This window comes from Rhinolophus sinicus, chromosome X (assembly GCF_036562045.2).
Source record: "Rhinolophus sinicus isolate RSC01 chromosome X, ASM3656204v1, whole genome shotgun sequence".
Classification (NCBI taxonomy): domain Eukaryota; kingdom Metazoa; phylum Chordata; class Mammalia; order Chiroptera; family Rhinolophidae; genus Rhinolophus; species Rhinolophus sinicus.
Genome location: NC_133768.1, coordinates 78,664,146 through 78,682,956, shown reverse-complemented (window position 1 = coordinate 78,682,956; position 18,811 = coordinate 78,664,146). Strand labels below are relative to the sequence as shown.

Below are 18,811 nucleotides of genomic sequence, written 5' to 3'. Positions count from 1 at the left end.
CATTTGGTACATTTTGTGATGGGGATTCCTGTGGAAGGAGCAGCTGAGGAACAGAAGCAAGATGGCAGCCCACTGGTCACCTGCCCATGTGCAGTCATTAGTGGGCTTTCTTTCCCTTTCTAGAGGTAGGTGAGATAGGAAAGCACCCTGCTGAGCATATGCAATTGGGAGAGGCCTCTCTAAAGGGTATACGTGGTTGGAGGGGTAGTAAAACTGGGAGTGAATGATGCCACATAGAGAAGTGGGAGCCAGGGATAAAGCTCATATGTGGCAGGGCCTAGATTTAAACTAGTTTTCTCTGCCCAAAGAGCTCGTGTTTTTAATAGTTTTAGTGGTGCTTTTCTTAAGTGTTCATACCAGGACCAGATGCATCAACATCACTAGGGTGCTTCTGAAATGCACATTCCTGGGCTGCAGTTACTGAATCAAATACGTGGGGGTGAGGCCCCCAAATATACATTTTCTTTTTTTTTTCACTTTTATTTTATTAAATTTATTGGGGTGACAATTGTTAGTAAAATTACATAGATTTCAGGTGTACAATTCTGTATTACATCATCTATAAATCCCATTGTGTGTTCATCACTCAGAGTTAGTTCTCCTTCCATCACCATATATTCGACATTTTCCAATTAAATTTATTGGGGTGACATTGGTTAGTAAAATCATATGTTTCGAGTGATGTCATAGGAATGGCAGCAGCGAGGTGCTCTTCTTGAGTTCTCCTCCAGAACTTACCACAAATTGAACACCTATAACCCATCAAAGGACTCTGCTCATCACACAGAACAGCTAAGAGACTCCTACAAGCATTGAATGTGGGCAAATTGGGTGAGCAAGGGAAGAGGGAAGGGAGCGGAGTGGAGACCGGCCTGCATCAGCGGCTGTGGAGACGCAGGGGGTCCCAGGATAGAACAGAGACCGCAGCAGCCCGGAGTTGGGCTCTTTCCCTACATCCCTGCCAAAGAGCAGCATATCCAGCACCTGAGGCAGTAACCTCAGCTGAGACCTCCAGCTGGGCCCTAGGTCTGACAAAGGACTTAAACACCATACCCGGGCCCCTCCCCCTACTCACCCAATCCTACCGCTACCCTTCCAGATAGTCAAGCTGGCCCCTGAACTGAGAAGTAGTGTCAGATTACAGAGAACCCATACTGCTCAGGATCTGGGAAGACCCAGCTTGCAGCTCTGAGCCAGGGAAGAGGCTGGGAAGAGTGTGACACTGCTGGGCTGGGAGAGAGAAGACTCCTGCATCCCAAGCCACCACCATTTCTGGCCTGCAAGAAGAGTGTGACACTGCTGGGCTGGGAGAGAGAAGACACCTCCATCCTCAGCCCCCACCTTTTCTGGCATGCCTAGGGCAGGGCAATTACAACTGGGGAGACACGCAGGGGTCAGCAGCAGGCGGAAGACTCAGCTCTGGGCTTTCAGCAGCTCAGAAAACTCCCGCCCTCCACACACACACACACAAACACACACACACACACACACGGAAGAAGTGCCCTAAGACTCAGGAGACCTGGGCACAGGGCTGGATCTATTACTCTCAGTGCACATATGTGCAGGCAAGAGTAGAAACTGCACTGACTTTGTCAAAACTACCATCCAGACCCCATAGCCCCACTCATCTAGAACTGCAGTCCCAGGGTCACTCTGGGCACTAGGTGACCGGCTCTCCCTGCACAAGATGCAGAGGACTCTTTGGTACAGCAGAGGACAACCTGGAGATTACTTGGTGGGCTTAAGCCAAGACTGGTGCTACATTTTTTTATTTGTTTTGTTTTTGTCTTTTTGATAATTTTGCCTAGGTTGAATGTGGGTTATCGGTTGTTTTTACATGTGAGTGTATTTGGTGTTTTTCTTTGCTGTTGTTGCTGTGCTTGGTGATTTGCTTTATTCTGAAATTGCCCTATACCAGGGCCCAGCTCAAGAGGCACAAGATTCAACACACCCAGAGGCCAATCCAGACCAAACCAGAGTGTTACTGGGTTTGGCCTACAACTGACACACCCAGAGGGAATTCTCTACTGGCACAAGAACCCATAGAGGCCAAGCCTCATTTGAGCGGTCAACCCTCACGCAGCAGAACATCCACTGTGGGCAGAGCCAAGTCTCACAACTAGTCAGCCTAGGAGTCAATCCCACCTACTGACAAGCTAAAAACAATTAAAGATCAACTGTAACAGGACAATATACACAACACAAGAGTCACCTTTGGAGCCAAATATAAAGGTCACATACTACATAAATAACGCAGCAAAAACCAAGAACCCTAGGGGATCTACCTAATACATTGAAGCAAACACATAGAGTCAGCCAGAATGGGGAAACAAAGAAACATGTCCCAGATAAAAGAACAGAAGAAACCTCCAGAATTGGAACCAAATGAAATAGAGGTAACCAACCTACCAGAGACAGAGTTCAGAACGCTGATGATAAGACTGGTTAAGGAGTTAGTGACTACATAAAGAAGGATAGAGAAATCATAATGAACAACCAGTTAGAACTAGAGAACACAATAACTGAAATAAAGAACACACTTGAAGGAGTTACCATCAGGTAAGATGAAACAGAGGATCGAATCAGCGACTTAGAAGACAAGTTAGCAGAGATAACCCAAACAGAACAATAAAAAGAAAAAAGAATAAAAAAGAATGAAGATGGTTTAAGAGACCTCTAGGATAACATCAAGCGCAACAACATGCGCATCATAGGAATACCAGAAGGTGAAGAGAGGGAGCAAGGGATCTAGAACATACTTGAAGTAATAATGCCCGAAAACTTCCCTAACCTGGTGAAGGAGACTGACATACAAGCCCAGGAAGTGCAGAGAGTTCCAACCAGTATAAACCCAAACATATCCACACCAAGACACATTATAGTTAAAATGGCAAACGTTAAAGACAAAGAGAGAATCCTAAAAGCAGCAAGAGAAAGACAGCGGGTTACATACAAGGGAATTCTTATAAGACTATCAAATGACTTTTCTGCAGAAACATCGCAGTCCAGGAAGGAGTGGCAGGAGGTACTCAAAGTGATAGAAAAAAAGAGGTCTACAACCTAGATTGCTTTATCCAGCAAGGCTATCATTTAAAATTGAAGGAGAGATAAAGAGCTTCCCAGAAAAGAATAAGCTAAAGGAATTTATTACCACCAAGCCAGCATTGCAGGAAATATTCAAAGGGCTTCTGTAAACAGAAGAAAGATGAAAACAGTCTAGCTTAAAAAAAAAAAAAAAAGGCAATGACTATGTACCTATCAATAATCACTTTAAATGTAAACGGATTAAATGCTCCAATGAAAGGACATAGGGTGGTTGAGTGGATAAGAAAACAAGACCCTTGTATATGCTGTATACAAGAGACACACCTCAGATCAAAAGACACTCAAAGGCTGAAAGTGAAGGGTTGGAGTACGATGTTTCATGCACATGGAAATGAGGAAAAAGCTGGACTTGCAATACATATATCTGACAGAATAGACTTCAAAATGAAGAATATATTAAAAGACAAAGATGGGCACTATATAATAATAAAGGGATCGATCCAACGAGAGGACATAACCCCAGTAAACATCTATGCACCCGACATAGGAACACCTAAATATATAAAACAGATATGACTGAAATAAAGACAGAGATCAACAGTAACACTACATAGTAGGGGACTTCAACACACCTCTGACAACAAGGGACAGGTGTTCCAGACAGAAAATCAATAAGGAAACAATGGCCTTAAATGACACATTGGACCAGTTGGATTTAATTGATATTTTCAGAGGATTTCACCCCAAAGCTGCGGAATACACGTTTTTCTCAAGCACACGTGGAACATTTCACAAGATAGGCTACATGTTAGTCCACAAAATAAGTCTTGATGAATTTAAGAAAATAGAAATCATATCAATTGTCTTCTCTGACCATAATGCTATAAAATTAGAAATCAACTACAGGAATAAAACTGGAAGACACACCAATTCATGGAGGCTGAATAACAAGTTACTAAATAATAAACGGGTCAACCATGAAATCAAGGAAGAAATCAAAAGGTGTCTCGAGACAAACGAAAATGAAAACACAAAACCCAAAATCTATGGGATGCAGTGAAAGCAGTCCTAAGAGGGAAATTCACAGCAATGCAGGCTACCTAAAGAAACAAGAAAAATCACTAATCAACAGTTTATCTTCACACTAAACGGATCTGGAAAAAGAACAGCAAAATAAGCCCAAAGGGAGCACAAGGAAGGAGATAATAAAGATCAGAGCTGAAATAAATGAAATGGAAACCAGAAAAACAATGCAAAAGATCAATGAATCCAAGAGTTGGTTTTTAGAGAAGATAAACAAAATCGTCAAGCCTTTAGCCAGAATCATCAAAAAAGAAAAAAGGGAAAAAAAAGACATAGAGGACCCAAATTAATAAAATCAGAAACGAAAGAGGGGCAGTGACTACAGACACCAAAGAAACACAAAAAAGTTTAAGAAATTACTATGAGCAACTATATGCCATCAAATTAGGCAATCTGGAAGAAACGGACAATTTTCTAGAAGCATGCAACCTTCCAAGGCTAACTCAAGAAGAAACAGAAAACCTGAATACACTGATTACCACCAGGGAAATTGAATCAGTAATCAACAATCTCATAACAAAGAAAAGCACTGAACCAGATGACTTTACAGGTGAATTTTGCAAAACATTCAAAAAAGAATTATCACCAATTCTCCCCAAGGTCTTCCAAAAAATCCAGGAGGGAAGGCTCCCAAACACTTTCTATGAGGCCACTATCACCCTGATCCCCAAATCAGACAAAGACACTACAGAAAAAGAAAACTACAGGCCGATGTCTCTAATGAACATAGATCGAAAAATCCTCAACAAAATATTAGCGAACAGAATTCAGCAACACATTAAAAGGATCATTGTCATGCAGGGAGTCATGCGGGATCTCTGCTCCCGCTCCCCACATAAGAATGCAGGACACGGTGAGGCCAAAAAGGAACACCCACGGAGCCATAGGTAAGGGAGTCATACTACTATAGTCTCACTGGAGGCTGGATTCATACGACGTGCGACCTGCTGTCCGCTTTGCTGCCAACCGAGCGACTCCCCATTTGCTAGCTGCAATCCGCCTCTCTACAATCAGCAATCCACACTCCGGCGCTTGCTAGCTGAGCCACCATCTTCTTGCTAGCCCCCACTTTTCTGCTAGCATAGCCACGGAACTTATATTAATGCCCAATGGCTCACTGGTTACAGCTGACAGTCAACTAGCCACAGCTGATGGCCATCCAATCACAGTTGATGGCCATATACTACCTGAGCCAGCACCTTTCCAAGTGAGGGCGAGAGCCTGGAAACTGCACTCCTGGCTCTGTCCCCACAATCATACACCATGATCAAGTGGGATTTATTCCTGGTATGCAAGGGTGGTTCAACATCCGCAAATCAATTAATGTGATACACCACATTAACAAAATGAAAAATAAAAATCATATGATCATATTAATAGATGCAGGAAAAGCATTTCAGAGAATCCAACAGCCATTTATGATAAAAACTCCTAAGAAAGTGGGAAGAGAGGGACCATATGTCATGCGGGAGACCCTGCTCGCTGCGCCATTTGTCGTGGGGGAGACCCTGCTCGCTGCGCCATTTGTCATGCAGGGAGGCCTGCGGGGTCTCTGCTCCCGCTCCCCATACAAGAACGCAGGATATGGTGAGGCCAAAAAGGAACACCCACGGAGCCATAGGTAGGGGAGTCATACCACTATATTCTCTCTGGCGGCACTATACTCTCACTGGAGGCTGGATCCACACTGTCCGCAAACCGCCATCCATGCTTGCCAGCCCAGCCACCATCTTCTTGCTAGCCCCCATTCTTTCTCTCTCTTCTGCTAGCGTAGCCACAGCAGTTATATTAGTGGCCAATGGCTCACTGGTTATAGCTGACAGCCAACTAGCCACAGCTGATGGCCATCCCGTCACAGTTGATGGCCATTTACTACCTGAGCCAGCACCTGTCTATGTGAGGCCCAGAGCCTGGAAACTACTTTCTGGGGCTCTGCCCTCACACCATATCTCAACATACTAAAGGCCATATATGATTAACCCACAGCTAACATCATACTCAATGGCGGAAAGCTAAAACCATTCCCCTTAAGATCAGGAACAAGGCAAGTTTGCCCACTTTCTCCACTTCTATTAAACATAGTGCTGGAAGTTCTAGCCACAGCTATCAGACAAGAAAAATAAATATAAGGCATCCAAATTGGTAAGAAAAGTAAAATTGTCTTCATATGCAGATGACATCGTACTATATATAGAGAGAACCCTAAAGACTCCACCAGAAAACTGTTAGAACTAATAAATGAATTTAGTAAAGTAGTAGGATACAAAATTAACATTCAGAAATCAGTTGCATTTGTATACACCAATAATGAAATATCAGAATGAGAAATTAAGAAAACAATCCCACCTATAATTGCTTTCAAGACTACTGATATGTGGTATATAAAACAAAAACAACAAAAGAACAAGACAAACAAATGAGAAACAGAAACTCATAGACACAGACAATAGTTTAGTGGTTGCCAGAGGGTAAGGGGGGCGGGGGGGTGGGGGGTGGGAGATGAGGGTAAGGGGGATCGAATATATGGTGATGGAAGGAGAACTGACTCTGGGTGATGAACACACAATGGGATTTATAGATGATGTAATACAGAATTGTACACCTGAAATCTATGTAATTTTACTAACAATTGTCACCCCAATACATTTAATAAAATAAAAATTAAAAAAAAAAAAAAAGAAGAAGAAAAAAAAAAGACTAAAAATACCTGGGAACAAATTTAACCAAAGAAGTTAAAGACCTCTACTCAGAAAATTATAAGACACTGAAGAGAGAAATTAAAGAGAATACAAATAGAGGGAAACACATACCATGCTCATGGATAGGAAGAATTAGTATCGTTAAAATGTCCATACTACCTAAGGCAATATACTGATTCAATTCAATTCCTATCAAACTACCAAGGACATTTTTTCACAGAAATAGAACACATAATCCTAAATTTATATGGAACCATAAATGTCCCTGGATGGCTTCGGCAATCTTGAGAAATAAGAACAAAGTGGGAGGTACAACGATACCTAACATCAAATTATACTACAAGGCTGCAGTAATCAAAACAGCATGGTCCTGGCATAAAAACAGACACATAGATCAATGGAACAGAAGAGAGAGCCCAGAAATAAATCCATGCCTATATGGCCATTTAATCTATGACAATGGAAGCAAGAATCTACGGTGGGGCAAAGACAGTCTATTCAATAAATGGTGCTGGGAAACCTGGACAGACACATGCAAAAAAAATGAACCTGGACCACCTCCTTACACCATATACAAGAATAAATTCAAAATGGATTAAAGACTTAAATATAAGATCTGAAACCGTAAAATTCCTAGAAGAAAACATAGGCAGAAACTTTACAGACATTACACGGAGTAAGATTTTTACTGATGTATCCCCTCAGGCAAGGAAAATAAGAGAAAAAATAAACATGTGGGATTACATCAAACTGAAAAGTTGTTTTCACAGCAAAGGAAACGGTCAATAAAACAAAAAGGGATCCTACTGAATGGGAGAAGATATTTGTCAATGATGTATCCAATAAGGCGTTAATATCCCAAATTTATACAAAACTCACTCAACTCAACTCCAAAAACACAAACAACCCAATTAAAAAATAGGCAGAGGATATGAAGAGACATTTTTCTAAAAGGGACATACAGATGGGAAACAGACATATGAAAAAATGCTCAACCTCACTAATCATCAGAGAAATGCAAATAAAAACTACAATGAGATACCACCTCACCCAGTCAAAATGGCTATCATCAATAAATCAACAAACAACAAGTGCTGGCGAGGATGTGGAGAAAAGGGAACCCTTGTGCACTGTTGGTGGGATTGCAGATTGGTGCAGCCACTATGGAAAACAGTATGGAGGTGTCTCAAAAATCTGAAAATGGAACTATCTTATGACCCAGCAATTCCACTCCTAGGTATCTACGCAGAGAAATCCAAAACTCTAATTCAAAAAAATATACGCACCCCTATGTTTATTGCAGCACTATACACAATAGCCAAGACATGGAAACAACTGAAATGCCCATCGGTAGACGATTGAATTAAGAAACGGTGGTACATTTATACAATGGAGCATTGTGCAGCCATAAAGAAAAATGAAATCTTACCATTTGCAACAATATGGATGGACCTAGATAACATTATGTTAAGTGAAATAAGTCAGAGAGAGAAAGACAAATACCATATGATCTCATTTATATGTGGAATCTAAAGAAAAGAATAAATGAATGAACTAATCAGAAACAGTCTCAGAGACATAGATGAAAAACTGAGGGTTGGTAGATGGGAGGGGGGTTGGGGATAAGGGGCAAGGTTACAGGCACAGTCGCTAACCACAAGATTGCCATGGGGATACGAAAGTCAATTTGGGGAATGTAATCAATAATGTTGTAAAGATTTTGTAGGGTAACCGATGGACACTTGTCTCATTAGGGAGACCACCTCAGGGATGATGTAGATGCCTGATCACTGCACTGTACCCCTGAAGCTGAAGCTGAACAATAACAAATGTCAACTACAGTTTTTATATATATATATATATATATATATATATATATATATATATATCTGTATGTATATGTATATGCATATGCATATGCATATGCATATGCATATGTATATGTATATGTATATATGTATATATATATAATTGTTAGAAGGAGCAGAGTACAGCATCAGGAATAGAGACAGTGGGAATGTAATGGCTGTGTGGGATGTCAGAGGGGTTGTGGATGGGGGAGGGCGGTTGTCACCGAGTGAGGGATATAAATGATAAATGTCTAACTGTTACATTGTTTTGTGCACCTGACCCTGATAAAAAAAAATGGTAAAAAAAAGAGAAAGAACTTTCAAACTGATAGTGAATATTACACTTAGTGGTAAAGTAATTCTGTGATAACAGTAGCGTGCTTACTAGAAAATGAAACATCTACCAGAGGGTAGGTGGGAGGGGGGTGGTAGATGAGGGTAAATGAGATCAAATATATGGTGGTGGAAGGAGAACTGACTCTGGGTGGTGAACACACAATGTGATATATAGATGATGTATTACAGAATTGTACACCTGAAACTAATTAAACTTTACTAACAATTGTCACCCCAATAAGCTTTAATTAAAAAAATTATATAGGTTTCAAGGATATATTTCTATAATACATGATCTATATATTGTATTATGTGTTCACCACTCAGAGTCAGTTCTGCTTCCATCAACCTATATTCCAAATCTATATTTTTAATAAGCCCCCACTCTTACAGAAGGTGGCAGGGCCTAGAACTGGCAAATGACTTCTGTGTTACTATTTGAAGAGCATCTTTACAATCCTAAATTGATAAGTACTGCTGGGGACAAATATAATTGAGGATAAATTCTCTCTGATTTAATTTTTAAAACTGTGTCTCCCAGGACATCTTTCTCCAGCTATGATCAAATCTAATGGAATCAGTTGTCAGTTACAAGTCAAACGTCTCCATGAAGTATGTGTACAACCTATTGTGCTCACCCGTCTCAAAGTCAGGAAGGAGGATGGGAGATGGGAGAGGTGGTAGGGAAGGTCGGGCAGAGCGTGGAGCCACATGCACTGGGCCAGAAGACATGCCTGGCAAAGATTCTTGGTCTCTGGCCTGGTGCCTATAAAACATTGCAAGATAACAACTCTAACCAGGCAGCTTTTGAATGGGGCCCTGTTCAGCTTTTGACTTTTCAGCCATTTGTTATGCGGAGAAAGAGCTAAGGAAGACATTAGCATGGAGAATATAGGTGGGAAGTAAGAGAGGAGCCATAGAGAGAGGCTACTGTTTAGTAATAATCAGTCTTTGTTGAGCACTTTCTATGCCAAGCACTTTCAAGAGTATTACTTCTTGAAACAGTCCTGTAAGATAGAGCTATTATTTTCACTTTAAAGATGAGGTAAGTGAGGCACAGAAAGATTAAATAACTTGCTTAAATGCAACAGCTTCTAAGTGGCAGAGCTGGAATTTGAACTTAGTTCTAGACTGACTATAGAACCCATTCTCGCTCTCTCGCTCTCTCGCTCTCTCCCTGCCTCTTTTACCCCCAGCTTTATTGAAATATAATTGACATATAACCCTGTGTAAGTTTAAGGTGTACAACGTGATGATTTGATACACATATATAGAGGATGCCAAAAAATGTATACACATTTTAAGAAAGGGAAAATCTGTATTAAAGTTGTAATACTCAATATATACTGATAATAAAAGATGAATACAAGTCATGTGCATACATTTTTTTTGGCACACTCTATATATTGTGAAATGATTACCACAATAAGGTTAGACAACACATCCATCACCTCATATAATTACCTTTTTGTAGTAAGAACATTTAAGATCTTCTCTCTCAGCAACTTTCAAATATAAAATACAGTGTTATTCTCTTAAGCTATCATGTTGTGCTCTCTCTCTGGATCTAATGCCTATATGTAAGATTCCTAGTGCCTACTAGAGATATTGTTGCCAAAATGTGGTCATTTCTGGGTACCTGTCTCTGGAAAGACAGAACTTCTAAGGGTTGATGATCTCTCTAGTTAATGAGGAAATTTTTTATTTTTTTTTTTTGCCAGTGACTAGCTATGTTACTGTGGATAAGTCACTTTCCCTCTCTGGGTCTCAACATCCACATCTGTAATGGGGAGAGACTGGAGTAGGTAATCTCCAAAGGCCATTCCCTCTCTCAGGTGCTATGGCTATATCAGTTATCTAGGATGATCTGCCACCCCCACCATGGAGATCCCTTCAGAACGCTTCCTACTTGGGTAGTGTGGGTGAAGGAAGCTGTCTGTTAGGTAGGCAGAGCACACTGTGAAACAGATGCACTTATTTACTGAGTACTTATTATGGACAAGGTTCCAAGGATACATAGTTGAGGATAAATATGACCTCTCTCTTCTAGGAATGCACTCTCCAGTGAGGGAAGCAAACAAAAAACAATTATGAAGGATATATATCATAGAATATTTTAATCACAGGAGTAAGCACAGGACACTATGGGAAGACAGAGAAAGAATACGTAACTTTTCCTGAGGGTTGGGGATGGTGAGAAAAGACTTCCTGGAGGAAGTACTCCCTGACTTGAGCTTCTCAGCATGGGAAGATCTGAGGATCAGGGGGTACTGAAGAAGGTAGAAGCTTCCCCCTGCTGTGAAAGGAAAGGCATCTGGCTAGCACTACTTCCTGCTTGAGAAGTCAGAGTTCATACCAGTGCCAGGTATCTGAATATGGAAGTTAGAAAGCTGAACTGCTGTCCTTTTATAAACTTGTGTTCTTTCCTTCCTAGTCTGTGTGAGAAAGCTCACTTTTTATTAACTCTTCCTTCAAAGGGCATACACTAGAAGCAGGAACAGACTTAGGTTTCATCTCCAATTTTGTCCTTGACCCATTGTGCATATTTTGGGATCACACACTCTGGCTCATACCTCCTCGTATTGTAGGATTTTAGTTTATCTGTGGAAAACAAAACAAAACAACAACAAAACAGGAGAGTTGCTGCATTGTCACTGGATAAATTCCAGAGCCTAGGAAATTATTTGAGTGACCAGCTCCATTTCCTTTAAGCCTATGAGACAGATAAAAATGCCTTCTAATTTAAGCATTCCACTGAAGGGAATTTCTAACCTTAATTGGTCTTTTCCTGTTAAGTTCTAAACCCTTTCTCACTGTCAGAATGTTCTCTCTGTTTTCCTGTTTAAACCATTCTTGCTATTTCCTAAGGTTCTTATCTTTTTCTTTGGCCTCATTGAGTACAAAAAGCTGCTTGCCTTGCTGCAGACAAGCATAGAGAATGCTTTGAGATGTCCTTCCAAAAGGAATCATCTGAAGGCAAAGTGGGCTATGAGCTTCTCAGAGTGTATATGGAATTTTCCTCATTGAGGAAAGAGAAGTAAAGGTGAGGCGAGCAGTCCCTGGAGCAGTCTGCCTTTCATTGTGCAGTTGAGCCCCAGAGCTCTGGAACCTATAAATATGCCATTTATCAACACCTGCTCTCTGGAGGTTCTGTGTTATGTGTTATTTTCTCCATCCACATTTGTGGCAGGTGACCACCTCATGACCTTTTACGTAGCACCCAAGTGTAATGTTCTTGTAATTATGCTCTCTTGGTTGCAAGTAAAAGACTCACTTGAGATCTCTCAATGAAAAGGGAGTTTATTATAACAAGGAAAGTGAACTTGAAAGTCATTGGATAAGACTAGATTCTCCAGCTTTTTCATGGACAGTATGAGTTTCTCCTCATGGTGCGTCTGCTTCATGCCATTGTATTCTCTCCCTCTACCAATCGGTTTTCTCAGCTTACCCAGAAGTGAAGTCTATTCATAACTTTAGATTGAACTTGGCTTTGCTTGACACAGACTTGATTCCAGCTCCTGGTATTCTTTCTCAACTTTTGCTCTATCTGCTAACTAACTCAGAATCTCTATGTTTCTTGATTAAAATTTTCAGAAACAAGAATCTGCCCCAGCTCATTTGTTCATGCCAGGTTATGATGTCACCCATGACTGGCCAGCCAATGAATTTCGTTGCTTTGTATCAGATGCAAATGCTTGGTCCAATCCACTGTCACCAAGGCACAATGAGGTGCGGGAGGTCAGACGATATGAAATATAAACCTAGGCAGTAAGAAAGAGCTGTGCATAAGGCAGATGCTCTTAGAAAGTAGTGTTAGCAAGCAGACTCAGATTTGTATCTCTGGTCAGAAGAGTAGGGCTATCACTAAGATCCCACAGGATTTCCCTGTAGTGACTAAATGACGTAAACAAAACGGGGAGGAAGGCAAGGAGTGCAGTGGAAGGTATGAGAAGCTAAAGAAAGGGGGCATGCTTTGGTTTATATACCACATATCAGTGAAATCACATGATTCTCTGCTTTTTCTGTCTGACTTGTTTCGCTCAGCATTACTCTCCCAAGATCCATCCATGTTGTCACAAATGGTCCTATACCATCAAAATAAAATTAAAAAAAAAAAAAATAAATAAATAAATAAATAAATAAATAAATAAATAAATAAATAAATAAATAAGAAAGAAAGAAAGGGGGCATGCTTAACATGAATTTGGAATGATTTTCAAGAAGGAAGTATTTCTGGAAGAGTGAGTGTGGTGCTCTGCTCACCAGGTGAAGGCTACTCAACATAAATGCTTCTATAGATCTCAGTCTGACAGCTTATTGCAAGTTACAGAAATCATGACCTACCTTCAACTACTAGGGACTTACCTGACTCTTAGAAAGGGCTGAATTTTGGGAAAGAGTAGTAGTCCCTGCGTTTTGATTCTTTGTAAATCAGACCAAGATAGAAGAGGAGTCTGGTTGGAGAGGACAACTTAAATTTGTAAGTCTTTCTTGAAAATATTTCAGCTACAATAAGTACATTGGCCTGTCTCATTCCCCAATACTGCCCTTTACGATTTGTCCCTTCTATTACCTACTGCAACTCACTGCCTGTGACATGACAAAGATATCCTGTGGTGTTGGTAGTGTCATAGACATTCAGGGTAAAACTCTGAGTGGAGGAGGCAGAATTTGAGCTGAGACAATCCAGAGGGAATGATGGGATGACAGAAGACCTATTATGTTCTACCTGTGTGCATGTTTTTCTTTCCAGCTCTGCTGATAAGTTCAGGCTGTGCATTATACCCCTTAGGATGGAAAAGCCCGGAGATAATGCAAACATGTGGGAATGTCTCCAATCAATTTCAGTTAGGTAAGGTGGCCTGGGCAGCATGGCAGTGGTGGTTCATTGGGAATATGATTTTCGAAGTACTTTACCTTTTGAATGGGCTTCTGCTTATAATGGTGCTTGCCTGAGTCTCTCTCATTGTGTTGGTTGGTGAGAAGTGGTGGCTTGGCCACCCTCATCTGGCCTTGATAACTCACAAGGAGTGGGCATAAATTCCACTTCTTTTACTATGTCTCTCCACACCGTTTATGCACTTTTACCTAGAGTCCTGTGACCAGTTTGGGGCAACACTATCTACAGAGGAATTTCAAGTGTTTGGAGACTGATGATCTGTCATCCTTTGAATAAATCTTAGTTCTTATTAGTATTTCCTTCCAGACACTGTTTCCCAAATATAAATCACCAGTATCTCTTCTCACTCTCCACTGAGGATATAACAAGTGGCAATTTGTTCTATATCAAACATTAGGAACCTAGGTTAAATATTTGGAATTGTTACTGACATGTTACGGGCATTGTTACGTTGTTACTGGCATGTCAATGGCGAGAGCTGCTAAATATTATAAGGGGTGATAGAAGTAGCTCTGGACTCTTCCATGATTGCCAACTCTCACTGAAAATGGCAGTTCACTATTGTGAATTGGGAATAGATTAGACTCTAATTGGAAGACTTCAAAATATTTTCCAAACCTACCATGATGGAAGAGAATAAGTGGAGGAATGTCTAGGTTTCCTTGAGTATTCTCTCTCTCTCTCTCTCTCTCTCTCTCTCTCTCTCTCTCTCAGATGTAATTATTTATTTTTTAATTTTTATTTTTTTATATTAGTTTCAGGTGTACAAAACAACATAATGATTAGACATTTACACCCCTCACAAAGTCCTTGAGTATTCTCAACTGTAGGAGAAAATTTTAGAACAATGAGGCCACCAATTTCCTGTAGCTTATGCTCCATTACTTCCCTTTCTCTCTGTTACCTCGCTTGACCAATTTTTGGAGGAAGGAGTTGTTCACTGTACAAACATAACATGAGGGAAGAGCTATATGGAAGACGTGACAAGTGTGGAGAAAAGGGAAGCAAGTTACTGGTCCTGCTGACTGGTATAAAGAAAGATGAAGATTTAGCACATTTCTCCTCCTTGGTTGTTAGACAAATAATTCTAATTTAAAAAATGGCTTTATTGATATATAATGAACACACCATAAAATTTCCCTATTAAAGTATATAATTAATGGTTTTCAGTATATTCGCAAGGCTGTGCAATCATCACCAATATTCAATTCTAGAATATTTTCATAACCCCTAAAAGAAACTGCTTACCCATTAGCAGTCACTCTCCATTTCCCCCTGTACCCAGCCCCTAGCAAACATTGTCAATATAGATTTGCCTATTCTAGACATTTCATGTAAATGAAATCATATAATATATGGCTTTTTGTGTTTGGCTTCTTAGCATAATGTTTTCAAAGTTCATCCACATTGTAACATGTAGCAGTATTTCTGCTTTTCCTGGTTGAATAATATTTCATTGTATGCTTATAATACATTTTATTTATCCACTCATCAGTTGATAGATACTTGGGTTTTTCCGCGTTGGGGCTATTATGAATAATGCTGCTATGAATGTTTCTGTACACATTTTTGTATGGACATATATTTTCATTTTTCTTGTGTATATATCTAGGAGCAGAATTTCTGGGTCAAATTGTGGCCCTATGATTAAGTGTTTGAGGAACTGCCAGGCAATTTTCCAGAGTGACTGCATCATTTTACATACCCATCAGCAACAAATGTTCCAATTCCCCAATATCAACACCAATACTTATTTCCCCTTTTTAAAATTATAGCCATCCTAGTGAGTGTGAAGTGGCACTTCCCTTAATTTGCATTTCCTTATTACTGATGACATTGAACATCCTTTCATTTACTTATTGGCCATTTCTATATCTTATTTTTCTATGCCCCTCTCTTTCTTCATCTTTTGTTTATATATATATATATATATATATATATATATATATATATATATATAGTTTTATTTTTCAATTACACTTGACATACACTATTATATTAATTTCAGGTGTAGAATATAGCAAATAGACATTATATAACTTATAAAGTGATCACCCAGATAAATCTAGTACCCACCTGACAGCATACATGGTTATTACAATATTATTCATTATATTCCCTATGCTATACTTTACATCCCCATGACTATTTTCTAACTACCAATTTGTACTTTATAATACCTTCCCCCTTTTCACCCATCCTCCCAACCCCCTTCCCATCTGGCAACTGTCAAAATGTTCTCTATATATCTATGAGTTTGTTTCTGCTTTGCAGTACCCTCTAGATCCACTCATGTTGTTGCAGATGGCAAGATTTCATTCTTTTTTATGGCTAATATCTCATTGTGTGTATATACCTCTTCTTTATCCATTCATACGTTGATGGACACCCAGGTTGCCTCCATATCTAAGCTATTGTAAATAATACTGCAGCGAACATATGGATGCATATGTCCCTTCAAAGTAATATTTTGGGTTTCTGCAGAAAAATGCCCAGAAGAGGGATTACTGGATCCTTGTCTGTTATTGCCTTTGTTTTAATGTATTTTGTCTGGTATAAGTATTGCTATGCCAGGTTCTTGTTTGTTTTTCGCACTTTCATGAAATATCTTTTTCCATCCCTTTACTTTCTGTCTGGATGTGTCTTTTTTTTTTAAATTTTATTTTATTAAATTTATTGGGGTGACAATTGTTAGTAAAATTACACAGATTTCAGGTGTACAATTCTGTATTACATCATCTATAAATCCCATTGTGTGTTCATCACCCAGAGTCAGTTCTCCTTCCATCACCATATATTCGATCCCCCTTACCCTCATCCCCCGCCCCCCACCCCCCGCCCCCGTTACCCTCTGGCAACCACTTTTGATCTGAAGTTAGTCTCTTATAGGCAGTATATGTAAGAGTTTCGTTCTCTCATCCATTCAGCCACCCTATATCTTTTGATTGGAGCATTTATGACATTTAAATTGAAGCTAATTATTATTATTATTATTTTACAGTTTAGATGATAATATCTTTTTAAATTAAATTTATTGGGGTGACAATGGTTAGTAAAATTACATAGGTTTCAAGTGCACAATTCTATGATACATCACTTACGAGGTCTAACTATTAAATTTGCAAACTCGTTGCATCAATGTTGCTAACCTCTTTTTGATATCAGAGGGATTATTCATTATGTATTTGTGCCAAACTGGACAAACAGTTAACCAAGTTTACTATTTGGAAGTGCTGCAAAGGCGGCATGGAAAAGTTAGATGACTTAAACTTTTCACCAACAATTCATGGCTCTTGCATCATGACAATGCACCAGCTCACAAGACGCTGTCTGGGAAGGAGATTTTAGCCAGCAAACAAATAAGTGTATTGGGACACCCTTCCTATTCACCTGATCTGGCCCCCAATGACTTCTTTCTTTAACCGAAGATAAAGGAAATATTGAAATGAAGACATTTTCATGACATTCAGGACATCAAGGGCAATACAACAACAGCTCTGATGGCCAATCCAGAAACAGAGTTCTAAAATTGCTTTGAAGTGTGGACTAGATGCTGGCATTGATGCATACCTTCCAGAGAGTACTTTGAAGGTGACCATTGTGATATTCAGCAATGAGGTTTGTAGCACTCTCTCTAGGATGAGTTTGCGAACTTAATTATCCGACCTCCTATATATCACATTGTGTGCAGACCACCCAGAGTCAGTTCTCTTTCCATCACAATATATTTGACCCCCTTTACCCTTTTTTACCATCCCCCCTCACCCCTTACCCTCTGGTAACCAATAAACTGTTGTCTGCGTCTATGAGTTTTTGTTTCTTTGTTTGTCGTCTCCCTTTGTTTTTTTCAGTCTTATATCCCACATATGAGTGAAGCCATACGACACTTGTCTTTTTCTGTCTGACTTATTTTGCTTAGCATAATAATCTCAAGATCCATCCATGTTGTCACAAATGGCAGTATTTCATCTTATGGCAGAGTAGTATCCCATTATGTATATATACCACATCTTTATCCAATTATCTCTCAAAGGACACTTTGGATGTTTCCACGTCTTGGCCACCGTAGATAATGTTGTGATGAACATTGGGGTACAAATACCTTTAGGGATAAATGTTTTCAGATTTTTTGGGTAGATACCCAGGACAGGGATTGCTTGGTTATATAGTAATTCTATTCTGAATGTTTTGGGGAACCTGCACTCTGCCTTCCATAGCGGCTGTACCAATCTCCATTCCCACCAACAGTGTATAAGGGTTCCTTTTTCTCCACAACCTCTCCAACACGTTCTTATATGTCTTGTTGATGATAGTCATTCTAACAGGTGTGAGGTGGTATCTCATTGTGGTTTTGATTTGCATTTCCCCAATAGCTAGTGAAATTGAGCATTTTTCATACAGCTATTGGCCATTTGTATGCCTTTTTGGGAGAAGTCTCTGTTCATGTCCTCTGCCTACTTTTTAATTGTATTGTGTGTCTTTTTGCTGTTGAGTTGCATGAGTTCCTTATATATTTTGGATATTAACCCCTTATTAGAAGCATTGTTTCCAAATATATTTTCCCATTGGGTTGGTTGCCTCTTTATTTTGTTGATGGATGTTTTACTGTGCAGAAGCTGTTTAGTTTGATATAGTCATATTCATTTATTTTAGCTTTTACTTCCCTTGCCTTTGAGGTCAAATTCATAAAATCCTCTTTGATCCCAAGGTCCATAAGTATAGTAGCTATGCATATGCTTTCTTCTATGCAGTTTATTGTTTCAGGTCGTCTGTTTAGGTCTTTGATCCATTTTCAGTTAATATGAAAATATACACAATATCCATTTATGATTAAAACAAATGAGAAACAGAAACTCATAGACACAGACAATGGTTTGGTGGTTGCCAGAGGGTAAGGG

General features: G+C 39.6%; 1 protein-coding gene across 1 annotated transcript in view; it reads left to right on the top strand.

Annotated features, from left to right (window-relative positions):
• LHFPL1 (LHFPL tetraspan subfamily member 1) overlaps positions 1–14,167 on the top strand; it is a 102,380-nt gene extending 88,213 nt beyond the window's left edge. The window contains exons 3-4 of the mRNA XM_074323312.1: positions 13,767–13,865; positions 14,106–14,167. Coding sequence (XP_074179413.1) covers positions 13,767–13,865; positions 14,106–14,167 — 161 coding nt within the window. The remainder of the gene's footprint in view (positions 1–13,766; positions 13,866–14,105) is intronic.
• The last annotated feature ends 4,644 nt before the right edge of the window (positions 14,168–18,811 follow it).